This window comes from Phoxinus phoxinus (genome assembly GCF_949152265.1).
Source record: "Phoxinus phoxinus genome assembly, chromosome: 25".
Taxonomy (NCBI): Eukaryota; Metazoa; Chordata; class Actinopteri; order Cypriniformes; family Leuciscidae; genus Phoxinus; species Phoxinus phoxinus.
This window is the reverse complement of record NC_136900.1, coordinates 3136238-3162325: the sequence shown is the minus strand read 5'-3', so window position 1 is coordinate 3162325 and position 26088 is coordinate 3136238. Positions and strand designations below refer to the sequence as shown.

The 26088-nt window shown below is 39.1% G+C and overlaps 6 protein-coding genes across 8 annotated transcripts; 5 read left to right on the top strand and 1 right to left on the bottom strand.

The window, feature by feature from the left end:
- Nucleotides 1-744: 744 nt before the first annotated feature.
- Nucleotides 745-6844, bottom strand: LOC306993256 (uncharacterized protein). Its single transcript, XM_079602928.1, has 11 exons — nucleotides 6525-6844; nucleotides 5291-5411; nucleotides 4900-5131; nucleotides 4483-4759; nucleotides 4221-4398; nucleotides 4041-4117; nucleotides 3627-3807; nucleotides 3241-3489; nucleotides 2938-3109; nucleotides 2544-2695; nucleotides 745-1546 (listed from the first exon to the last, which is right to left on the bottom strand). Exons 1-11 carry the CDS (start codon nucleotides 6792-6794, stop codon nucleotides 1368-1370), a joined length of 2088 nt encoding a protein of 695 aa, XP_079459054.1. The 5' UTR covers nucleotides 6795-6844; the 3' UTR covers nucleotides 745-1367.
- A 3018-nt stretch (nucleotides 6845-9862) lies between these two features.
- LOC306993300 (histone H4) lies at nucleotides 9863-10280 on the top strand. Its single transcript, XM_079602974.1, has one exon. The coding sequence runs from the start codon at nucleotides 9909-9911 to the stop codon at nucleotides 10218-10220; it is 312 nt and encodes a 103-aa protein (XP_079459100.1). The 5' UTR covers nucleotides 9863-9908; the 3' UTR covers nucleotides 10221-10280.
- A 530-nt stretch (nucleotides 10281-10810) lies between these two features.
- Nucleotides 10811-11449, top strand: LOC306993282 (histone H2B-like). The gene has a single exon (XM_079602955.1). The coding sequence runs from the start codon at nucleotides 11004-11006 to the stop codon at nucleotides 11376-11378; it is 375 nt and encodes a 124-aa protein (XP_079459081.1). The 5' UTR covers nucleotides 10811-11003; the 3' UTR covers nucleotides 11379-11449.
- Nucleotides 11450-14576: 3127 nt separating this feature from the next.
- Nucleotides 14577-17225, top strand: LOC306993255 (uncharacterized protein). Of its 3 annotated transcripts, none has more exons than XM_079602926.1 (4): nucleotides 14587-14751; nucleotides 14829-14903; nucleotides 15015-16715; nucleotides 17122-17225. In XM_079602926.1, exons 1-4 carry the CDS (start codon nucleotides 14694-14696, stop codon nucleotides 17154-17156), a joined length of 1869 nt encoding a protein of 622 aa, XP_079459052.1. In that variant the 5' UTR covers nucleotides 14587-14693; the 3' UTR covers nucleotides 17157-17225. The 3 variants fall into 3 exon arrangements, with proteins under 3 accessions (XP_079459051.1, XP_079459052.1, XP_079459053.1); XM_079602927.1 differs by having other exon boundaries at nucleotides 17077-17225; XM_079602925.1 differs by having other exon boundaries at nucleotides 14577-14751; nucleotides 15015-17225.
- A 6400-nt stretch (nucleotides 17226-23625) lies between these two features.
- On the top strand, nucleotides 23626-24110 carry LOC306993298 (histone H4-like; the record flags this gene model as incomplete). The annotated part of the gene is made up of 1 exon (XM_079602972.1): nucleotides 23626-24110. The coding sequence occupies one exon, from the start codon at nucleotides 23626-23628 to the stop codon at nucleotides 23935-23937; it is 312 nt and encodes a 103-aa protein (XP_079459098.1). The 3' UTR covers nucleotides 23938-24110.
- A 628-nt stretch (nucleotides 24111-24738) lies between these two features.
- LOC306993284 (histone H2B) lies at nucleotides 24739-25223 on the top strand. Its single transcript, XM_079602957.1, has one exon. The coding sequence runs from the start codon at nucleotides 24752-24754 to the stop codon at nucleotides 25124-25126; it is 375 nt and encodes a 124-aa protein (XP_079459083.1). The 5' UTR covers nucleotides 24739-24751; the 3' UTR covers nucleotides 25127-25223.
- The last annotated feature ends 865 nt before the right edge of the window (nucleotides 25224-26088 follow it).

The window sequence follows — 26088 nt, the reverse complement described above, 5'->3', positions numbered from 1 at the left end:
TATTACATAATGATTTAATTTCTATAGGCTATATATTTTTAAATAGAGTCGGCTCTTCAGATATGCGAGCCAGCTCCCGTCGTTCACCTAAAAGAGCCGGCTCATTCGCGAACGACCCATCACTACTGTTTAGTAGCGGGTGATGCATGCGAAGCGATGGCTCTTGCAATGATAAAACCTTATCCCCCGGTTTCACAGACGAGGCTTAAGCTAGTCCCAGCCTAAAATGCATGTTTGAGCAATGATAAAACCTTATTATGTTTGAGCCGGAATCAAGATGAGGAAACAGAGGGAAATGAACCATCACCACAACAACGAAGACTGGATCAGCCCGTGTCCACATATGAAAGTGAAACTATTTTGAATTAATAAATAAAAAAATGTAACCCGAGACACTTGAAAACAGATTATTGTTGTATAATTATCCTATAGCTTAATTTGCTAAAAGTTTAACATTATTTAACTAATTGCAATGAAATGATAAGGTGTACCACGGACAAAAGTGCATGCAGAGGCCATATTTGAAGATGAAGATGCAGCATTGATAAGGCAACATTTTAAATTTTCTATCACATGTAACGTTAGAACTACTAGAAAGGCGACATTTTCAAGATTCTCTTATACAAATGTGTTTATATTAGCCAGTGATAAAAAGTAATATTGTAAATACCCTTAAATGGCAATTCTACATAAAAAGGTGTCATCAAACACATTTATGATTGCTTTAAACATTCACCGGTGCACTTGTGGTGCAATGCCCACTGAGCAAGAACATGAATGCTGCATGGAGACCCCTGAAGTATATGCACATAATGAAAGACAAATAATAATAATTATGTTAATCTGCATGTTTGAGTATTACATGTTGGACTACAATTGTAAACTCAATAGCCTTCTCAATAGGTTGTCAGAATAATTAACCAGGCACCAGTACCACCTACCTGTATGAATCATCACCCGGGACTTGAACCGGTTTGCCTAAATTTGTATTCGTTACAGAATGCACATAACATTTACAGGGCAGACTATGGTCCTTTGAGACTTAGAGGGTTACACCAGTAAGAACTCTGACATACACCATTGTTTTATGTTAATATGGATTATAAATATTTAATGTAACAAAATGTATATTCAAATAACATTAGTTTTGACATATACACACAACACTTTCCATAACACCTTTCAAATGTATGATTTTAAATGTCTTTTCTCTGTTTCCATCAGGCGCTACAGGCATTTGGCTCACAGAAGCTTTGTCAGTTGGTGCTGGGGCTATCTAGGCAGAAAGATCAGGGTTGTAATACCATCATGTGTTGTCCTGTGTATACGGCAAACATTCCCAGATGCGGAAGGCAGCTATGTCGGATTCAAACTGCCCCTCGACTAAACCTTGACACATGCTCAGCAATGGCCTCCTCCAGTGAAGGTCTGTCATGCTGTGTGCATAGACTGCCAGGCACTGTAACTTTATGCAGCTCCTCCATGTAGGGAAGAGGATCTGGCAGAACCTCTTCAAACAGCAGTGTCATCAGATCGTAGACGTAGCCTGGAATGTTTTTTTGTAAGACTGTAAATTAAGTTCTATGCACAATGGGTCTCATTCATGAAACATTCGTAAATATACGAGTAAATATGTGAGTGATTTGCGCGTAAAGAGACCTTCCCGAAAACTCTTCTCCTGATTCACAAATACTTCGTAAACGTCAGATGTGATAATGAAATGTGTGTGTGTGTGTGTTAATGAATTCCAATCAGTCGGAAATGGGAGGAAATGCACGCTCATTCTCAATTACCATAAACCCCACCCATTAAATCCGACTGACAACCGTATATGGGCATCATATTATGACACCAAACAAAGGATTTTAACATGTCTTCTCAAAAGCGAATGAAAAGAAAAAAATTTCATTATCAGATAATATTTTATTATCGGAAGTTCATTCAAAACGCCACATTTTATTTTCAAGCGTACATAGTGGCGTATCAGGCCCTAAAAAGGAAGCTTGGCAGATATTACAGACGCAGTTACTGGAGTTTCATCTGTTAATCGAACAGTCCCAGAAGTGAAGAGAAAATCATGAAGCTCGACTGCAAAAAAACGAATTAGTTCACTTCGAAAAAATATAGCCCAGCCCTATTGAAAGCAATTAATTATTTGATTAAAGTGTTCCGTTTGCAATCACTGGCTCTCATAATAAAAGTAAAACCATATGTAATTACTATATATAATATTTTTTCAAGATGCTGTGTAAATATGTACCCGATTAAGGTGAATTAAAATGCAGCCTTATTAATGAGCAAAACGTTCGGATGTTAAACGCATATTTACGCGTGGCTGGGAGCAGGTGTAGATTTCTTTCGTACCAACTAACATTTGGTAAATACAAACATTTTAATGAATCCGAAAATTTACGCCAGAACCACTTTACACACGATTTACACAAACATTCGTTCTGCTCGTGTTTCATGAATGAGACCCATTGTGTGTATTGTATTTAGTTTTTTTTTGCAAATTACTAATTAAAACATCTATTCAAACTTACAGTACGTTGGGTTGGGTGTCACTGGTTTTGTGGTGTACAATCCTTTTTTGGCCTTGGGGAACAGAAGTCTGTACATTGGTTTTCCAGATGATGTAGTTGCCGCTTTTGGACGGTTAGCATTTTCATTGAAATGCATGCCGGCCAAATACAACCTAAAACAGCGGAAAAAAAACATGTAGTTACTAAAAAGTAGGAGTGACACAGCGTTATTATTTTTTCAAGATAAATTTAAAATAATAAGAATTGACAAAGCATTCGAAATGTTATAACTGCTTTTCAAATTACGTTAAAGCTTATGCTAGGCTTCCGGTATTACATACAATTATGAAATAATAGGACTTTATGGTTCATTAAATGGCAATAAGATGCTTCTATACAACTTTACATTGCATACCTGCACAGCATTCCGATATAAGGAAATACCACACTTTTGGGGGCAAAGCGTAAACTAACACTGTGAAAGGCCTCCAAGGATGAGGTCTGGAAGTGAGGGCTGAGCTTTGCTACATCTTTGAGGACTCTGTTGTTAGTCAGCACCTTTTCGACTCTGTAAAGTGGTTTTGAACCTGGAATAGTAGCATGTATGAATTTGTGTGAAGGATAATGGAAACAGTGTTAGCACTGTGGGACACACAGATGAATAACAGTCAGCCACTTTGATTGGTAACGGTAATAATATGAAATATTACGCACTCACCAGGTTTGAAGCGTTTAGTGCTGCCCTTAGACACTCGATGTGAATGTTCACACTGTGGGTATAATGGATCATCATGGACGTGAACATCCTGAATGTGATTGATGAGGGACTTCCACTTGGCCACCTTCTCTGGTCCTGAAGTAGAGGACGCTGCAGTCCAGTAGAGATGGTTTCTTATGCTGTGCTGCCACTTTTTCACTATCGAACAGTCCTTGTCTCTGGCAATTTGCTCTAACTTCTTTGACAACCCTAATCAATTGTAATACCAAAAATAAATATTGTTTATGTAATGTAAAAAAAACTGTCCATTTATTAACATAACATGTTTTTTTCAGAATCTGTACTAAGTACAGTTATAACCACAAGACAAGAAAGCTCAAACGCACCTTTCTCCAAATGCCAGACATCATAGTACTGTGTGACGTTTCGTTCTTTCAGAAACTTTTGAATCTGGGGATGTCGGTCTGTCACAATGCAGTCTAGCCTTACACCACGTTCCTCCAGCAATTCCAGGCTTCGTTTTAACCCTTCTTTCTCCATGTGGTAGCTACCACCGACCTCATTACTCTGTGAAACAATCGTTATCAGGGCAGTGACAGTCAGTTATTTCATTCCTTTAAAACAGTAATCATATCCGACTACATCTTTAAAGTATAAAAAGGTTTATTATAAATAGCAATTGTAATTTATAATACAATTATAATTTAAAATAGTTTAACTTGAAACAGGCAAGGCATCTCTGTTGCCACTTTCTTCTGGTAGTTTTTCATTGACATGATGTGATCAATGCATGTTCTCACTTGCACGAGCTGGATGTCTATTATGAGGTTCTTTTGAAGATCCATTGTGGTGTAGCTCCCATACTTTGCTGAATGGCCTAAAATGTCACAATACAAATCATATTTTAGAAAAAGTAGTTTACACAGGAACAAATTATTAAGACTGCAGAAGAACTTGCATCGCCAAGCATGACTCTTTACCCGGCGAATCAGCTCTCATATCGCCACCAATTATCACCTCGTCCGCCTCACAGAGACCCTTCACTAAATCCCCCTGCTCCTTCTTCCACTTATATATTATTAGTGGCTCTAGGTACATGCTGGCATGCCTTCTGAAGGCTCTGTATTTGAACATCTTCAAATGCATTGACTCAAATACCTTCAAAAGAAAAACAATAATTATGCATTATACATTTAAACTATTTTAAACAGAATAAAAAATAAAAAAATACACCCCACAAACCTTTTTCATCTGGAAGAATGAAGCTCCAGAGAAGTACAGGGAAGCAGACAGCTGGAGGTTCCCAACAGGGGTACTGCCGACACAGGGCTGGCTCTTCCACTGTCTGAAGTACTCACAATGCGGGCAAAGTTGATCAATGGCCAAAAAAGTCCCATTGCTACGAGGCTGAATATTGCAGGCTCGTGAACACACTGGACAGGTCTCGAACAGTTCAAGAAGACAGCTTTCAAACACAATATATTTGGTGTCTTCATGAGAGGCTTTGGATGTGTACATGCTATCACAAGAGAAAATTATTAACAAAAAATTAATGTAGTGTATTTTTTCCCCCAACATAATCAATTTTACGAGTCAGTAAAACATACAGTTCACATAAATGTATGCTAAACTTAACATGATAAAGACAAAAACACTTACGAATGCTTGGATGGTTCGGTCACACTGGTGGCAGACTGAGCAGGCTCATATGTTACGTCCTGAGTGTCACGGACTTCTTCAAAAGACACACTTTCTTCACCCTCCAATTCACAGCGACGGCTTTTGGCAGGCCGTTCATCTTTTAAAGGTGTTGAAGTGAAAGGCTGTGAAGTAGTCCAGGGTAAGGCGACATCACCACTTGAAAGAGTTGAGGACTGCTCTGTTTGTGTTTCTATAACGTCAGAAAATACAATGTAAAGTTTTATTCTATCAATTGTAATTGCAGTATTATACAAATATGGACTATAAATACTTCCTTTTAGGCAATACAACTTTTAAGCTTCTTATAAATAGAATATGATGACACAAGTTAGGATTATATAAATAATACCTTTGCTACGACACTTGGGTCTCATGGTTTGAAACGACAGCTGTGTGTCCACAGATGTTTGAGTGGGTTCGTCAGTTTGACAGCCAACCTCTTTATATATGGGGCCTGAACATGGCGGTCTCTGAAAACAATATGCAAGTAAACTAAGTACAAACACTGTGATTATTCATAATGAATGAAATTGCGTTAGTTAACCCTTGTGCACTGTTCGATTTGTACACCCTTTATGGTGCGGGTCAAATTGACCCTAATTGGATTCAATACAATTCCTCAAAAAGTACACTATGAAAAACAACAAAGATTCAGGTACAAATTGAAAACTTTTAATATCAACATTATGTCAAACATAAAATATATATATATAAGAACATATTATGATTTATGAAAATGTTTTTTAACCATTTTTTAAAACAGTTTTGGTTTGAAAAAATGTGATTATTATTGATTAACATATATATATATATATATATATATATATATATATATATATATAATTATTATTTTTACGTTTAATTTTTTTTACATTTTATGCTTTGAACATCATAACTGAACAATTAAATTTAGCTGTATAATGAAAATAATGTTTACTTTTCCTAAGTTGGCTCAACTTTTGTTTTGTAGACTCATTTCATAGAAAGAAGTTACTTCTGACATGATGAGCGCACAGCAAGTGTGTGTTTTCTGCATATGAATTTCTTGCACTTCACACACGGTGCTGGTTTTGCTCTCACACTTGGATGGGCACACCTCACATCACAAGTGCCCTGCCATACATAACATAAATGTTTTTATTTTGTGTCTGTACCGTTTCTTTTGAATGTACAGTTGCCTATGAGGGTCAAATTGACACTATTAGTAATAGTGAACGTATAGTGATTTTGTTTGTATATGTCAAAACACATCAGCATGTTGAAACTTTGCATGCATGTTCATGATGATAAATGAGAAAAAGTCACAAAATATCAAGAAAAAAAAAGGTTTAATTTTATTTCAGGAAGCTTGAAAAAATAAATGATAGCTAATTTTTACAATCTGTGGCTGACAAAATATTTTTCTGTATTGAAATAAGTGTGGAAAAGCTAAGGTCATGATGATAAATGAGAAAAAGTCACAACATATCAAGAAAAAAAACATAGGTTAACCAGTATTTCCAACAACTAGAAAATCGAAACAGGTAAAATGGACCCGCAACATAACACAAGGGTTAGGTTAAAGTTTTAAACACATTACTTACAGTTTGCGTCGTCGTTGTTGAGCCCAGAATAGTCGGCACGGACTTATCTTTAAGCAACAGTTTTCTGGCAAAGCCAGCATCATATTGGGATTTGTTCTCAAAGCAGTCATCCTTAAAATGTATAGAACAAACGCTTAAATTAACACTGCCGTGACTCGGACGTCCGCAAAAAATAAAGTCCATCCATTTTTCCCTGACGACTGGATCTTTCGGCAGCGCATTCAACGATGTTGTTTGTCCACAGCCAGGAACAGCACATCTGCGTGGCATCGCAATTCCTGTACACAGACCCACTCGCTGTCCGGCGACTGAACACTTGTGAGGCGCGCGGCGCGACAACGATACGAAATGAGCGCAGTTGCCTTGCGCTTAAAGCGTAGTTGCGCATGCGCTGGAGGCGGTCACTTCGCACCGTGACGTCACTTCTTACCATGGATCCGGAACGAGCTGTATTTAGAGCTGTTGTTTTTGTATTCTGTTGTTTTTTGTTATTACTTGTGTATTGTTTTAAGCAATAAAAAAAAAAAAGAAGAAAAAAAAAGAGCTGTATTTAGAGCTAAATGAGACACCATTGGAAGGTATCCCAGTAAAAGCAGTGTAAAATATAGGTAATCATATCACTAAAAATCCAGTTACCAGACATCACTTAAATTTTGCTGATAAAATGATAAAAACTAAAAACATCTTTAACATCTGGCTTCAGAGATCTTTCATTATACGGTAGAGTTATTTAAGGTGGAAGGGCTCTCTCGCTTTGTATACCCAGCTCTCTCTCTGTTTATCAATGATAAAGCTATAAAGGATATTAACAAAATATTTTTGGATTTCATTTGGAAAAATAGGCCTCACAAATTAAAAAAATAATAATTCCAGAGGTGATGGCCTTGACTTTTTGGATTTTGCTGATACTATAAACACCTTTAAAGTAAACTGGCTGAAAAGATGTCTTGTGAACCCGGTGTCGTTATGGTTTTTCATAATATCTTCAACAAACTTGGTGGCCTGTCCTTCCTATTAAAGTGTAACTTTTTGCCTGGCAAGTTACCCATTTCCTTATCTAACTTTCATCAACAATGCCTTCTCGTGGAAATTGTGTTTTGTCCATAGCTTTTCTCCCCACAAAGTTCTCCTTTGGACCAACGCGGATATAACCGTCAGGAAAAAGTCTCTCTTTTTTCTTAGATGGTTCAACAATAACTTTAATTGCATTCGATCTGTCTTTGATGATTTTGGTCATATTCTAACTTACAAGCAATTTTTTAATTTCCATAACTTTCCTGTTCCACCAAAGGAATATAATACATTGATAAAAGCTATATCCCAGCAGGCTTAATGCCAATTAATAAAAAAATCATCTTAACTTCAGTAAAGTTCAGTGTTTATCCAGCTTTACGCTTGGGCAGTATTGAGTTCTTGGATCGTAAATGCAACAACAAATGAAGAGAAAGATTACTCCAAGGGGTAAATTATATTGGGGGTCCCTTGTAACAAACGTAAATTGGAAAAAGGCCTGGCTTTTGCCTTGTAAATTTTGTGTATCCAACAAAGTTAAGGAAATTCATTATAAAATCCTTCATAAAATCTATCCTGTTAACTTATCCCTCTCTAAATATTCTGATATTGATGAAACTTGCTCTTTTTGTGGTTTTGTTGAAGAAACAGCCGACCATTTATTTTGTAATTGTAATGTAACCAATAGATTTTGGGCTGAATTAAGCTCTTTTCTTTTTAGTCCTATAAATGTGACCCACACCTTCATTCTCAAAGAGGTTATCTTTTATTATGAAAACCCAAAGTTGCGGTCCCTTGAATATGTTGTTAATTTCTTAATCTTGTATGCAAAAATCTTCATCCACAAACAAAACTGTCTTAAGTCTCCTTTAAGCTTTCCTCTTTTTCTTGCTGAACTTAACTCTTTTATTTCATCCCTTAAACTTATAAATAACAAAAAAAAAAAAAAAAAAACTGTATTTAGAGCTTGATTAAATAAATGATTCGCCTGAGGTGCAAAAGCATCATGGGCCCAATGGTTGCATTTTACAGATTTTACCCAGGTCTCCTTTAGACGACTGTTTGAAAACGTCTCTACACAGACGAGGCAGAAGCACTCTTCATCATCGGATGATGACTCTTGTATGATTCTTCTTCTTTTAGCTGCCGTGTTCTTCGTAGGTCCAGATTTTGACCCCTTCAGATTTTGAGGTTAGCTCATAGCACTTTAGCTAAAGTATCAAAAGACGCGTTATTGTCTCTTCTGTTTTGTGCAAAATAATAATTTTTAACATTCATACCTAACAAAATTGTGTTGCATAAAATGTAAAGTGCACATGTTTTACATTTTAAGCAGAAAAATAAGAAAATTGTGCTAACTTCAGATTTAGAGTGATCTTGACCACATGTGAACAGGAAGTTGACTTGAAGTCACAAAAAGTGTCTATTTGATGTTTGAGAGCCTCTAGTGTTGGAGTTATGAACAGTGTGCAACACACCCATGTGACAACTTACCCCGCTCTCCCCCCATTACAAAAATAAAATGACACCTACTCCCTAGAACTTCCACGTTTGATCTATTTAGAAAAAATTACAAGAGAAACATCAGATCAACAGTTTAACAACTGCAAATAAAAGCTTTCTAATCAACGTAACACTGTTTATACAAGCGTTTAACAACCAAAAGAAATGCAATGAGTAAGTTTTGTACTAAATCACAACAGGTTAGCAACTGATATGTCAAATTTGCTTTATAATAATTCACAACAGAACAGCAGCAGCAATCAACAACAAACAAAGCAAACCAGCAGAAAACAAGCCTTGCTTCAGTGGAGATCAGTGAGGCTTTATACACTCCTCCTTGAAGACCAATCCCAATGAGGACGTACTTATCTAAAGACAACGAAAAGTTCACAAAAAATTATATAAACTTGGTTTATTTGAGGTCTGAAAATATAAATTTAGTTATTTTTGCTATTTTGTCATTTTCTGAAAACAAATGCTGTAAATGACAATGTTTTTACTTTAAATTGACTGCACTTCTAACCCCTGGTCTTAATTCATCATATCTGGTCTTTAACTGTAAATCCCCAAACAATTTAATGGGAGAGGAGAGATAATATATTTTGGGGGTATTATGTTAGTATATAAATCCGCATTGAAGCTCCACACCCCAAACTGTTGGTGGCGGTAATGCACCAAATTGGTATGCCAACCGCCAATAAATGTAAAAAGAAGAAGAAGAAGAATATATTTTGGGGGAGGGGTGTGTCATGTGACGCTGCGCTGGTTTCTCTCAGGTCCTGTAAGTGAATGTAAAAAGCTTTTCCTTGTGTCACACACAGTATCTATTTGTTGTCTTTCATTGATCGACTGAAGTAACCAGAACTAAACATGTCTGGAAGAGGCAAAGGCGGTAAAGGACTCGGGAAAGGAGGCGCTAAGCGTCACCGTAAAGTTTTGCGCGATAACATCCAGGGAATCACCAAACCCGCCATTCGCCGTCTGGCTCGCCGCGGCGGCGTCAAGCGCATCTCCGGTCTGATCTACGAGGAGACCCGCGGAGTGTTGAAGGTGTTTCTGGAGAACGTGATCCGCGATGCCGTCACCTACACCGAGCACGCCAAGAGGAAGACCGTCACCGCCATGGATGTTGTGTACGCGCTGAAGAGACAGGGACGCACCCTGTACGGCTTCGGGGGATAAACGCCTGAAACCAGGAGAAACCACACAAACCCAACGGCTCTTTTAAGAGCCACACACTCTGCCACAGAAAGAGTCAATGTTTTGGTTATGTCAAGCATAAATTACATAATGGTTTGTTTTCTCAATCTAGGATGAATTTTACCTAACAACTCATAAGTTTTTCACAGTAATACATCGAAAATATGTATATCTTTTTCTTTTACTTTAATATAATACCCACAATTAAACCGTCTGTTTTTTTATTAAATGTTAATTTAATAAAGCTGTTAAACAAAAAACAATTAGATAAAATGGTGCCACAGTAAGTGATAATGCAGAAACAAAGATATTGTCTTCAAATGGGCTTTTATTTATTATTCCTGTAGTTTAAACTTGTCAACAGTTTCATGAAGCTTTTAAAACGTGTCATCATTATTGGTCTCTTTCCTCCCAAACTCGCTCAATGTGTTTATAAGAGGTTTTAAAATCACACGATGATTCATAATATTAGAACCGCTTATTTTCTCAAAAATATTCGATAAAAAGAGCGCGAAACGAAACAACGGAAACTTGGGGGAAGAGTGTCGATCAAAAAGAGACGGTGGGCGGAACTATATTTTATCCGCCTGTGATTGGCCCTCATTTCTCTCAAGTTGTCCAATGAAATACGAGTTTATGGGTTTGGCCTATGAAAACAGACAAAATCCCGTATCGCTTCGAAAATTAGCATAGGGCAGTGAATAAATGCCTCTGTATCGCACTGGAGTTCACATTGATTCGTTAGTCTTGTGATCTCGCGTCATCATGCCTGAACCAGCAAAGTCCGCGCCTAAGAAGGGCTCAAAGAAGGCCGTCACCAAGACCGCTGTCAAGGGAGGAAAGAAGCGCAGAAAGTCCAGGAAGGAGAGCTACGCCATCTATGTGTACAAAGTCCTGAAGCAGGTTCATCCTGACACCGGCATCTCCTCCAAGGCGATGGGCATCATGAACTCTTTCGTCAACGACATCTTCGAGCGCATCGCCGGTGAGTCGTCTCGCCTCGCGCACTACAACAAGCGCTCCACCATCACTTCTAGAGAGATCCAGACCGCCGTGCGTCTGCTGCTGCCCGGAGAGCTGGCCAAACACGCCGTGTCCGAGGGCACAAAGGCCGTCACCAAATACACCAGCTCGAAGTGAGGCGTGCCTGACTTCAACTACCCAAAGGCTCTTTTAAGAGCCACACATCTTCTCAGATAAAGAGCTTTTGTTTATTTTTATCTACAGTATTGAACCTATTAGTTTTGATGAATCTATTAATATAAACACTGCTAGTGTGTAAGATTGGAAATGAGATTTACACAGCACATTTCATTATCCTAGTTCATCTCGTATTTAAAAAAAAAAAAAAAAAAATGCCCTTTTAAGAGCCACACATCTTCTCAGATAAAGAGCTTTTGTGTTTAATTATTTAACCAATGAGGTTTTTGATGGATCTGCTTATATGAACACTGTCAACACTTTATCAGATTTTCTCAGAAATCACTTTTTATTCTACTGTTCTTAAGAGTATTTATTGTGTATTTGCATGGTGCATCAAACAAATTCATAAAATTAAAAAAATATATATATATCAGGTCCATAGACATTCCAGTTCAAACTTCAAACTATTGCATGAGAAGTGGGTAAGAAATTACATATTTTAAGTGCCACACAAAGATAATTGTTTTGGTTATAAATGTCAAAAAAACAATTACAAATCTCTTTAAAGGATGAACTTAACCAAATAACTCGTAAATAACTTATCACACTAATAAACCGAGACCATCAACATTATTGTTTTCTTTAAACCAGCAATGATATAAAAAAAATTCAACACTTTGTTTTTATATTACACTTTAATCGATTAAACGAATCCTGTTTTACGAAACTAACCAAATAATACCACAGTTAGGAAGTGAAAATGCAGAAACGAAAATATCATATTGTGCACAAACGGCCAAATGGGTTTGTATTAAAGGTGGTGGGGTATGTAATTCTCTTTTTTGGCATTTTTTTCAAAATCACTTAAAATCCTATTCCTAACCCACTTACAAGCCACTGAGTTAGAAGCACTGAAATAAAAATGAAGCAATTTAATCATCTGTGGAACGGGCAGGACTCGAAAAACACCAGCCAATCATTTCCAAGACCACCTAGAATCATTGGACAGTAAGTGCGTCAATCAATCGGTCGTACCCCCCCCCCCCCCCCCCCCATCCCCCCATCCATGTCCATGTTCTTTGAATGGGTGGAGTCAAAGGAAAGAAGGTAGGACCATTTGAGTTGTGTATTTTCAAAATCTGCCAGCCGTTTTGCAAATCACATACCCCACCTTTAACTATTCATGTATTTTGAACAGTTTAACAGTTTTGAACTTGCTTGTATTTGATTTGCAGTTCACAAATGATGTTGTATAATTTGTATATAAATTCGAATTGGTTCGGTTTGCTTACAGGATTTGTTGAATGTCATTAAAGCTCCTCTGGGCTCTGTAAATGAAAGAAATGTAAAAAAAAAAAAAAAGACAGACAGTGAACATTGATAGACTATGATATGAAAAATTGTCTACAATTTTTTGCGGATATTTATAGATGAGTCAATGATTACGGAGTCTTACTTGTGGAAACAGTTTGAATGACTAGTTTGCCCAACATGAATCTAGTTTATTCCCCATGATATTACTCTAAACTCTTGTATTTTCATCCATGAAACAAGGCTGAAGGGTATGTTTGTGATTGTAACTGTCAGTCACAAAACAGCACATTAAATGATCCAAGAGTAGTCTGAGATTCATGTGTTCATTCATTGTGTTTTGCTGTTTGACAGAAGCAATCCAAAATTTCTGAGCCCCCCTTCTACACTGATATATAAATCCCTGTAGCTATAGTAGGAAGTCTGCTGCATGTCTGGCAGATGTGTCTTCAGTCTATGTTTAGACTGTTTCTGGAGAATCAATTCAACCCTGACCGATGGCATCACCTTGCGCAAGACCGAGCAGCTTGGCGTTCTGCGCTGACAGAGGACACGACTCTGTCCTGCATGATTACACCAGCTTTTGCTCAGAAAGACGGCATGTTAGACACTGTTCAGATCGGCGCTTGCCCTGCAAAAGGCATTGGTACTAAACATTTTTTTCAATGAGACAACTGTACTTGTTCTGTCGTCTTTATTTGGTAATTTTTTTCACCAGTTGATGTGGAATAATATAGCATTGCCTGGTTTCACAGACAAATCTTAAACCTAGCCCCAGACTAAAATGCATGTTTAAGTTGTTTTACCCTTAAAGCATTAAATAGGTAAGTGCTGTTTTAGTGCTGTCTCAAGATCCACACCAGTAACGCCTTTTTGTAAGACATTACTGGTGTACGAAAACTTGGACTTTGATAAGTTGTGGCAAACATTCTCATGCAACATCATCACTGGTTAAGAGACACTCAGAATCAAATTTGTAAAAAGAGAAGTATTTATTCTTGCAAGAATAGGTTCAATCTTTAACACAGTAGTTACTCTGTGCAGGAGTGACACACTCAGACACAGAACTGGGCAATCTTTAAACTCAAGGCACTTTCCCTACAGAGTTTCTCCTCCCAGTAGTTCACACTACATGACTTGCTCTCTGTGAAATCAGGAGTGTTCAAGTTGTTGAGCTGTTCACACCACACGACACAACGTGATTGATCCGCAACAGGAGGTAACTCACTACACGAGGTGACAACAACTCTGTCAGCCAACGATTCTATCTTGTCTACAAACCACGTTTTATCACGAAGAAATCACGCGATAAAACGAACCGGAAATGACGCAATACAGCACGCGCGCCACTACCCAGCGAAGAAGAACACAAGTACACAACACGCGAGTCTTTGTTTGAATATGGACGTCGGACAGAAATTAGTGCTGCAAACTGTTTGCGCGATGATTTGCTCTGGAAAAAAAATAAAAAAAATCCCATAGACACTATAAACGGTATTTTCCCAGTGACCTCAACCCATGCCTTGCTCTGATTGGCTGTAGCTCATGGCATCACATGTGGTTGAGTTGTGCGACAGCTCCAGATATCTAGCATGCTAGATATTTTTCTGGGGTCGGCGACGCGTCCGCGAGGCGTCTGCGAGGGTCTTTGATGCGTTGTTGGCTCTTTCATACTAACAGATTGGCGAGCGTTCATCGGCCGCTAATCCCCGCAATTTGCACGCGATAACAACCTGACCTGTCGGCGAGCTCAACGATTTGCAAATCGGCTTAAAATCCTCTAGTGTGAACTAGGCTTAAGTTCTATGAAATATAACATCAGCTGGTATGCTGGGTGATTAATTAATTATTGATCTCCTTAATTAGCAGATTAGCCTAGTTAACGAGTCATCCAGGTGGTACAAATGGTTTTCTGTTTGGCTTTAAAAGACATGTTTGGGTTTGAAACTTTAGCTCTTGCAGTTGAATTGGCTGTCTTAGAGGCTCAGTTCGTGTTATAGAATGGGTTTGATTAAAATTGCTGTTTTGGTAGTTCTTTATCACCAGTTAGTATGGCATGGTGAGTTTAATTAGTGTTTGCTTTTACTAAGTATATTTGTCTATTTCTTTTTTTTAAATGTCAAATTTGTTTCTCAGTATTCAGCTGTGCAGTTGAAGATGGATCCTTAGATTTCTCCTTGAGTGATGTTGGGAAAGTAGTTGGAGAAAAAGGTTTGTAGACCTGTGTTTCATAATCTAACATACTTTCTTACCAAAGTAATGAGTTTATACTAACTATTAGCAAAAAAAAAAAAGCGTTTTTATCTTTTTCCCTCTCTCCAGGAAATTGTAACTCTGTCCAACTGCAGGGCACTTTTAGCCAGGATGATGTTGAAGGATCCAGTTTGGTCAATGCCACATTCAGCCAGGACTCTCCTGAGGGGTCCGGTTCTGTGAATGCCACCTTCAGCCAGGACTCTCCTGAGGGGTCCGGTTCTGTGAATGCCACCTTCAGCCAGGACTCTCCTGAGGGGTCTGGTTCTGTGAATGCCACCTTCAGCCAGGACTCTCCTGAGGGGTCCGGTTCTGTGAATGCCACCTTCAGCCAGGACTCTCCTGAGGGGTCCGGTTCTGTCAATGCCACCTTCAGCCAGGATTCTCCTGAGGGGTCCGGTTCTGTGAATGCCACCTTCAGCCAGGACTCTCCTGAGGGGTCCAGTTCTGTGAATGCCACCTTCAGCCAGGACGATGCTGAAGGGTCCGGTTCTGTCAATGCCACCTTCAGCCAAGACTCTCCTGAGGGGTCCGGTTCTGTCAATGCCACCTTCAGCCAGGATTCTCCTGAGGGGTCCGGTTCTGTGAATGCCACCTTCAGCCAGGACTCTCCTGAGGGGTCCAGTTCTGTGAATGCCACCTTCAGCCAGGACGATGCTGAAGGGTCTGGTTCTGTCAATGCCACCTACAGCCAGGACTCTCCTGAGGGGTCCGGTTCTGTGAATGCCACCTTCAGCCAGGACTCTCCTGAGGGGTCCGGTTCTGTGAATGCCACCTTCAGCCAGGACGATGCTGAAGGGTCTGGTTCTGTCAATGCCACCTACAGCCAGGACTCTCCTGAGGGGTCCGGTTCTGTGAATGCCACCTTCAGCCAGGACTCTCCTGAGGGGTCCGGTTCTGTGAATGCCACCTTCAGCCAGGACGATGCTGAAGGGTCCGGTTCTGTCAATGCCACCTTCAGCCAAGACTCTCCTGAAAGGTCCGGTTCTGTGAATGCCACCTTCAGCCAAGACTCTCCTGAGGGGTCCGGTTCTGTGAATGCCACCTTCAGCCAGGACGATGCTGAAGGGTCCGGTTCTGTCAATGCCACCTTCAACCAAGACTCTCCTGAGGGGTCCGGTTCTGTGAATGCCACCTTCAGCCAAGACTCTCCTGAGGGGTCCGGTTTTGTGAACGCCACCTTCAGCCACGACTCTCCTGAGGGGTCTGGTTCTGTGAACGCCACCTTCAGCCAGGACTCTCCTGAGGGGTCCGGTTCTGTGAATGCCACCTTCAGCCAAGACTCTCCTGAGGGGACCGGTTCTGTGAACGCCACCTTCAGCCAGGACTCTCCTGAGGGGTCTGGTTCTGTGAACGCCACCTTCAGCCAGGACTCTCCTGAGGGGTCCGGTTCTGTGAATGCCGCCTTCAGCCAAGACTCTCCTGAGGGCACCGGTTCTGTGAACGCCACCTTCAGCCAGGACTCTCCTGAGGGGTCCGGTTTTGTCAACGCCACCTTCAGCCAGGACTCTCCTGAGGGGTCCGGTTCTGTGAATGCCACCTTCAGCCAAGACTCTCCTGAGGGGTCCGGTTCTGTGAATGCCACCTTCAGCCAAGACTCTCCTGAGGGGTCTGGTTCTGTGAACGCCACCTTCAGCCAGGACTCTCCTGAGGGGTCCGGTTCTGTGAATGCCGCCTTCAGCCAAGACTCTCCTGAGGGCACCGGTTCTGTGAACGCCACCTTCAGCCAGGACTCTCCTGAGGGGTCCGGTTTTGTCAACGCCACCTTCAGCCAGGACTCTCCTGAGGGGTCCGGTTCTGTGAATGCCACCTTCAGCCAAGACTCTCCTGAGGGGTCCGGTTCTGTGAATGCCACCTTCAGCCAGGACTCTCCTGAGGGGTCCGGTTCTGTGAATGCCACCGTCAGCCAAGACTCTCCTGAGGGGTCCGGTTCTGTGAATGCCACCTTAAGCCAGGACTCTCCTGAGGGGTCCGGTTCTGTGAATGCCACCGTCAGCCAAGACTCTCCTGAGGGGTCCGGTTCTGTGAATGCCACCTTCAGCCAAGACTCTCCTGAGGGGTCCGGTTCTGTGAATGCCACCGTCAGCCAAGACTCTCCTGAGGGTTTCGGTTCTGTCAACGCCACCTTCAGCCAGGACTCTCCTGAGGGGACCGGTTCTGTGAATGCCACCTTCAGCTAGGATGAAGCTGATGGGTCTGGTTCTGTTTTAGCCCCTGTCTATTTAACTTGTCATGAGTCAAGATTCTGTGTAACAAAATAAATGTTTGTTTTGGAATGGATTTCATGGTTTGCTTTGTCAACTTCATTCTTTTAGATTTGCTAAGGTTTTACAGCCACTTGGATTAGTTTGTGATGGCTTGATTGTCGGTTTTGCCCAAGAATTGTTCAGCAGTGAAGTACAGTGAACATTGATAGACTATAGGAAAAAGTGTCTACAAATGTCTGCAAATATTTATAGATGAGTAAATGATCCATCAAGGAGTCTTACTTGTGGAAAAAGTTTAAAGGACTAGTTTCCACAACATGAATCTCATTAATTCCCATGATATTACTCTAAATTCTTGTTTTTCATCCATGAAACAAGGCTGAAGGGTATGTTTGTGACTAAGTGTCAGTCACAAAAAAAACACTGTAAATGATAATGATCCAAGAGTAGTCTGAGATTTTTGTTCATTCTTCAAGATGTTTCGCTGTGACAAGCAATCCAAAATGTCTGAACCCCCTTCTACACTGATATAGATTTCCCTGTAGCTATAGTAGGAAGTTCGCTTCTTATAAATAGAGCTTTTCTCTAGGGCGTCTGGTTTAAAGTTAAATCTGAAAAAAAATTAATTACCAATTCATAACTTCACACTGTCCACTTTTTACAATATTCTTATTAAAGATACTGTTAAATACCTAGGTATACACATTAAAGGATAATGCCTCAATTGTATAATCTTGACATTTGGTATAATCTAGATAAGTGTAAATCTTATTTGAATTTGTGGTCTCAAAGAGTCATTTCTATTATTGGCCGAATATTTCTTACAAAAATGGAATGCTTTTCTAGACTCATTTACCCAGCTTACTCAATCTTATTTCCTCAGAATGCAATAAAAGCTATAAATCAAGCCAACTTCAATTTTATCTATAAAAACACACTACATAAGGAATCTTGGTTAAAGTATGAAGAAGGAGGGCTAAAAGCAATCGACATTGAATGTATTAATAAAACGAATCGGCTAAGATCCTTTTTGAAAAATGAAAATAGTTTTTGGCTTCATATCCCCAGTCAAATCTTTATCAAATTAGGCGAGTCAATCGTCTCCTTAGATGTTTATGACCTTAAAAAAACGTCCTGTTAAGTTATCAGTGTTTCATCAACAGGTTCTACTTTACTGGAAAATGATCTAAAAGCATAATTTCAGTCCTCACCACATCCCTTTGTGGAACTGTAGTGGTATTTAGGAATAAGTATTTATTTTACAAAAAAAAGAAAAAAAAGAGAGAAAAGAATATAGTCTGTAAGGCATATTTTGGATAATACCGGAGTCATGTCTTTTGAGACTTTCTGTTTAAAATGTAATTTATTTGACAGAAAACAGTATGCTAACATGATCAAAGCAATCCCACAATATAATTCAGATGTCTTTATCTCAAAGTAATGTAACCCCCTGTCTTCCTAAGCTTTTGGTGAATAGAGTTTATCTTACTCACATTTACCCAATTTTACAATTCGGAAAGCCTTTGTGGATGAATTATATCCTTATTCTTCAAATAAAAAATTCCAGTGCTGAATTTTAAGAACAAAATATCTTCAATTTCCAGTTGCACCAAAAGCAACGGAGATGCACTTTCAAATTCTGAATGTGTATCCATCTAGAGAATAGGGTTATCTCCTAACTTTGAAGACCTGTATTAACAAAGGAAAATGTAAATGTTGGTATTTTTATGAAAGATGAAACACATGACTTGGCAGTTAACACATTTATTTTTCTTAGGAAATAATTTTTACACAATAATTATGGTTGTTAAAATTGTTCAATAAAGTACGTAATACAAAAAACAATAGAAAAAGAAAAAAACTTTCCCTTTTCATGACTTGTGCGGCATAGATTATGGGTCCGAGCTCAAGGAGTTCCCCTTTCTCTCCTTTTCCTTTTATCACAACTAAAATGTTTGTTTGCAAGCTATGATTATTTTTGTATTCAAATATGAATATTCAGCCTGTAGCCTAATTCAGACTATGACTATGAAATACTTTGTTACACTCATCAGTAATCACGCCACCGGCCTCGTGCCGTTCTCCCGCGGCCGTCAGCCTCGTCCTGCTCGCCGCAGTAAACATGATGAACATTTTCTCAGTCTAGAAGGCTCCAAATTCAAAAATAATTTCACATAAATTACCCATTTTAAATACACATTCCTCTTTACAAGCCGGATTCCTTGTTGCACGTCCCTGTGCATTTTTAAATACAAAAATGTTAAAAATTCAAAAATACAGTAGTTCATTTTGATACATGGTGTGGCTTGTATTTTGTAGTTTATTTTGATACACTTAAAATTAAGGTATTTGGTATTTTATTTGGAAAAAAAAACATTGTGATGTATCTTTGCCCAACCCTGACTGTTATTATCATCGTGATTAAGTCTCTTTTGAGTATGTGGTTCATGACTTGGTTCAAATGTTTTCATGGTGCTGTTGCTGGACATTCAGACTTTAGTATATTAATATTTTATTCAGTAAAATAAGCAATGAGCTGCTTTTTAATTGTGAACATTGTCTTAAGATGCGGGGGGGCGGGGGGATGGGGGGGGGGGGTTGTCATTCATGTTGTTCATAATGTTATTTAGCACTTTTTTTTGTGATCAACTTTTTATTGTCTTTAGAAATAACATACATTCAAACAAACAGACAGGGAAGGGGGAGCAACAGACATATTATCCATAATTTAACAATATGAGAGAGGGAGAAAAAAATATATTTATAAAAAAAAAAAAAAAAAACTTTATATAGTCATTCCTTTATAGTCCAATATGTTCGAAGATAAACATTGCCATGCATCAATGGTACTAGGTTTAGCCTTGTTAAAGGTGCTGTTATTTTTTAGGCCAAACATTTTTTTCTCCTCACTATCCGCTAGCTGTCTGTCTCCTGAACACACTCTAAAAAAATGCAGTCTCGTTAGACACCCCAGGCTCCACAAACAGCAACAAAAACAAACTGGGCAAACCCGCACCACGAAACATAACAAACAGTGTTCCAGCCAATAACCGACAAGAAGGGGTGGGGGTGGGGTTTGGGGGGTTAGTGCGCGGATGAGGAGGAGGGGGGTCTAGCTAGAAAGAGGAGGAGGGAGGGTCTAGCTAGCCTCCGTTTTGTTTGACAATAGTTTGAACGTCAACAAGAAGTGACGTCACCCAGGATCGCTTAGAGAACCTTTAATTCATGCTGTTGTACATTCACAACAAGTCACTATTTTATAGAGGCTATGAATCCAATATGTTTTTGCACACATGTGCGGGGTAAACCAATTCTGTATAAGTGTCTTCTTTGCAGCTGTAAACCCAGCAAACAACATTATCTTTTGCAATGAACTTATACAGGAGTCAGAATCATCATTGAGAAGACATACACCTGGATTAGATATATAATCAATTTGTAGTAAGGAGGACAATACCAAGCTTACATTAGTCCATAGGTTGACGACAATTGGCCACTCCCAAAACATGAAGAAAAGTACCTGATGATGCAGTGCTACAGATATGGCAGTCATAGGTTGATTGCAGGTTCATTTTGAACCTCTCGGCCACCGTAGTTATGAATGCCCTATGGATGACCAGAGCCCGTCTACGGAGAGCCTGCCCACTCCCTATTAAGTCCTATTGTACCAAATTTTGGTTGTAGTTCCACCAGAGTTCCACTGGGGGCGATCGCCCGAGTGCAAAATGAATGGGAGTTTATGGAGCTAGACGGCTAAATGTGTCTCTTTCACCGATTGCCGTTGAGAAATCTCAGATTTGATTGTAGGTTTTGCAAGTTCAACATGGGTTATAGGTCGAAAGTTGAATGAACGAGTACTTATGTCCTTTCGATTTCTTACAGGTTGAGTTGTTGTTACCCATAACACGCTAGCATTCTGCTAATGAACACTGATTGGTCAGTGAAGGACTGATTACGACCAGAGACACTACTTGATGGCATTGTGGCATCCGAAGCGGGAACAGAATGTATTCTAGCAGAAACTCTTCTAGCACGTGTGTTTACCTGTCTCCGCTGTGTTGTGTGTTTACCTGTTGTCGATGCCTCGAGAGAAAAGAAAGTGCAGAGCCCGAAAGCACCACAGTGACTGAAGGATTGCTGTAAAGCAGTATCTCTGGTCGTGTATGACGTCGTTGACATTTTAAAATACTTTTTAAATCAAATAAGTAACTCTAAAAAAATCTAACACCCAGCAATGTTTAATTTCTTTGTATCTCCTTTCGAATACAACATTCAAATTACTAGACAAAAAATTACATCATGAGAAAAGTGGATTTTGAGGGGTATAGATCCATAGATTCTGCACTCGTCCTGTGAGCGCCCTCATGTGGAATGAGTGAAACTTCTCCCCTTAATAGCTATATGGGGAGGCTGCAGACCTGGAGCCGGTAGATATAGGACCCAAACAGTTTTACGCCCCTGGCAGTTTCACGCCCCTGTTGTTCCTGATGCGTCCAGTAGGGGGATATACTGCGAAATAACATAATTAAATCGACGCTAACACATTAATAACCCGTCCATAGACTTGACAATTTTGTGTTTTTTGTTCATTTAAATATAAACGCTACAGTGTAGATCTGCACGGATTAAAATAGAAAAATAGATGCAGATCAGTCGGTGTTCACTCTCTTCACTCAGCCTTCAGAAGACTTGTTTTTGTGAATTGAAAAATTAAAAATACACATAGTTGGATCAACTACGTGTTATGACAAGTAATGATATGACCTAGGCTACTGCAATTATAGGCAATAGTAGGTTTTTATATGGAGACTAAGTGAAATATGTTGTTGTGAATTTATATAAAGTTACATTTAGTCTAAATGTTAAACTGTATGTCTAATGGTCTAAATATGGTTAACATCTAAATGATTTAGATGTTAACCATATTTAGACCATTAGACATACAGTACCGTGTAATCATATGGATCCTCGATTTAATATCTGCTGTACTATTCTCTATTGGTCGTCATACAGCTACAAAACAGTGTCCTACATACGTGGTAAGATAAGTTTAAGCCAGATCGTCCTGAACTTTTATAGGTAAATGCTGGGCAAGTTTCATCTGCATAAAGACAGAACCATCCAATGGCAAAACCTTTAAACTCAAAGGTTTCTAAAACAAATAATATCCTCGAGTCTGTTGTAAAGAACCTTTAATTTTTTATTGACAATGTAATATTGTATTGATTTGTGTAGCCTAATACAATCTCTTTTGATGTCCGTATACCCCCTTGTTTTTTTTTTTGTTTTTTGTTTTTTTTTCCTCTTCTCACTGTTAATGTCTGTATCCTTTCATTTGCAATACAAAATAAATAAATTAATTAATTAAAAAAAAGATTAAAACATACATCAATTCGTGTCGCTGTACAGCCTCCCCCTACTGGACGCATCAGGAACAACAGGGGCGTAAAACTGCCAGGGGCGTAAAACTGTTTGGGTCCTATATCTACCGGCTCCAGGTCTGCAGCCTCCCCATACTCCTTAATATACATTCTCTGGGATGACTTTGAAATGGATTAGACGATGAGCCAAGTTATTTAGCACATTTTGAAACATACGTTGCCAGATTTTTGGGTACGAAAAAAAGGTCAATCCACAATATTCCACAATCAATCTAATTTGAGTTTAAAAATTGCACAAATGTTAATAATCACGCATGTTAAACTGATGTTATTATATTTAGTTGACTATCTTTGCGTTTTCAATGTCATACATGCAGCAAATTTTGCATAGGCCTATTACTTTTTTTTTGCACCACATAAAACAGAAAATGTATGACTTATATATAAATATATAAACTTATCCTGGGAGATACAACTTATGAAATCTATCAAAATCTATCTAAATATATGAAATATAAAAAACTCTAGATTAAAGTTTAAAGTGACATGAAATTATGATATGCATTTTAGCTTTGCAGTTTTAATACGCTTTTGAGTATTAAACAAATAAAAATGCTGTCTTTTTGTCCATTGTTTGTGTTTTCTAAGCTCCCATTACTAAAAAGGGGGAAAATACACACAATATACATGTACAAACACACACAGGCATAAACAGAAGATAAAAGAGATGTGCCACTCAATTATTTAATCAATTTGTAACTTTAATATTGTGATATGTCGTCTTGTGTCCCTCTTCATTTACTTTGGTGAACCTGTGGAAAAGCACTTTTCATTATAACCATACTACTGTGATTTATATGATCTTTGTGAAATACATTTTATGAAACCTGAATTTTAATATGAAACAAATCTGAGGGTTGGGAATAAATCACATGTGCTCTTGCTATATTTTGGCGGAGGAGGGGTGTGTGTCATGTGACGCGGCGCTGGTTTCTGTCAGGTCCTGTAAGCGAATGTAAAACGCTTCCTTGTATCACAGACAGTATCTGTTTGCTGTCTTTCATTGATCGACGGAAGTAACCAGAGCTAATCATGTCTGGAAGAGGCAAAGGCGGTAAAGGACTCGGGAAAGGAGGCGCTAAGCGTCACCGTAAAGTTTTGCGCGATAACATCCAGGGAATCACCAAACCCGCCATTCGCCGTCTGGCTCGCCGCGGCGGCGTCAAGCGCATCTCCGGTCTGATCTACGAGGAGACCCGCGGAGTGTTGAAGGTGTTTCTGGAGAACGTGATCCGCGATGCCGTCACCTACACCGAGCACGCCAAGAGAAAGACCGTCACCTCCATGGATGTTGTGTACGCGCTGAAGAGACAGGGACGCACCCTGTACGGCTTCGGGGGATAAACGCCTGAAACCAGGAGAAACCACACAAACCCAACGGCTCTTTTAAGAGCCACACACTCTGCCACAGAAAGAGTCAATGCTTTGACCATGTTAACCATATATAATTATTTTAAAACGTCTTGAGTTTGTTATCTAGAGTGAAGTGAGGAATCACTAATAAATCAAGACTTTAAAAAAAAAAATTCATCTTAAACATTTGTTTTAATTTTTAAGTGTGATCTGTTAGTGTTAAATGGTAATCAATTTAACAAATCTAATGTTTTGGGGGGGAAAACAGTTAGGCTACCACAGTTAACAGAAGTGAGGTTGCAGATGAAAATGTTATTTTTACTTGCACAAATGATCAAATGAGCTTGTATTTGCTTTTTCTGTCATTTAAACATCTCAACAATAGTTACAATAGTTTCACGAGGATAAACTGTTTTAAAGGGTGTCTGTGTATTCGCCTATTTTCTCCCAAACTCCCTCAATGGATTTATAAGGGGTTTAAAAATTACTGGATGATGCAAAATATTAGAAACGCTTGTTTTCTCAAAAAGTATTGAATAAAAGAGCGGGAAACGAAACAATTAAACTTAGGAGAGGGTGTCGTTCAAATTGGGGCAGTGGGCGGGACTATCATTTATCCACCTGTGATTGGCTCTTTGTCCTCTCGAGTTGTCCAATGAACTATCAGGTTTTGGGTTTGGCCAATGAAACAGACAATCAGAATGTTCCCGTATCGCTTTGAAAATTAGCATAGGGCAGTGAATAAATGCCTCTGTATCGCACTGGAGTTTACATTGATTCGTCAGTCTTGTGATCTCGCGTCATCATGCCTGAACCAGCAAAGTCCGCGCCTAAGAAGGGCTCAAAGAAGGCCGTCACCAAGACCGCCGGCAAGGGAGGAAAGAAGCGCAGAAAGTCCAGGAAGGAGAGCTACGCCATCTATGTCTACAAAGTCCTGAAGCAGGTTCATCCTGACACCGGCATCTCCTCCAAGGCGATGGGCATCATGAACTCTTTCGTCAACGACATCTTCGAGCGCATCGCCGGTGAGTCGTCTCGCCTCGCGCACTACAACAAGCGCTCCACCATCACTTCTAGAGAGATCCAGACCGCCGTGCGTCTGCTGCTGCCCGGAGAGCTGGCCAAACACGCCGTGTCCGAGGGCACAAAGGCCGTCACCAAATACACCAGCTCGAAGTGAGGCGTGCCTGACCTCAACTACCCAAAGGCTCTTTTAAGAGCCACACATCTTATCAGATAAAGAGCTTCTGTGTATTTAATTTATCTAGTCTTCATCCCATGACAATTTTGATTAATCTGTTCATAGAAACACAACACTAGTCTCAGTTTTCTGAGGAGATCTAGGCTGAACACGTTTCATAACCCTAATCACTTTCAGTCTGTCATTAGTTTAAAATTGTAGAAGTAAAGTTGCCTACTCGCAGCATTACCCACCGTGTGTAAATATCACCAACACCAGTGCAAACCGTTCCTTACATTTTAAACTTGCTCAGACTGTTACCTTCCAACAACAGGCATTATACCAATAAAAATAAATCATACTAATTAAAGGAATCACCGTTTAAATTAAGAGAAAATAAAATATGTACCTGAAAAAATAGTCTTAAAAGATGGATTTGCAGAAGTACAGTACAGCCAAAATTACCCTGATGTGCTGACACTTTTTAAAGAATAAAGATGATAGTGTTTTGTACCTTAATCTTTTTTTTCTTTTTTTTGTACTATTTAAAACAAGTCATACACTTTTGTTTTATTGTTTTAATTTAATTCCAGATGAAAGTACAATTTAGAAACTTTATTTCCCTGGATTTTCTATAAATGAACATTCTATGGGACCCAGGAATAGACTTGTGTCCACTGTAGTGTACATTATATTTTAGTAAATTTCTCTGACGCCATACATGCCACGTCATAACCTGGGTGTCCTGTAAAGAGCACATTCGGGGCTTTTCAGAGATACCAAATGTTTGGAGGTTTCACCATGAAAACAACTCATTGGTCTTTAAAAATGTCTGACATTAATTTAGTGATCAAATGTAGCACCCTTATGGAAATATGATACTATATTGTAATTATAATTTAAATTTAACTTTTCAATTTAATTTAACTTTAATTTAATTTAACTTTTCAAATTGTATTTAA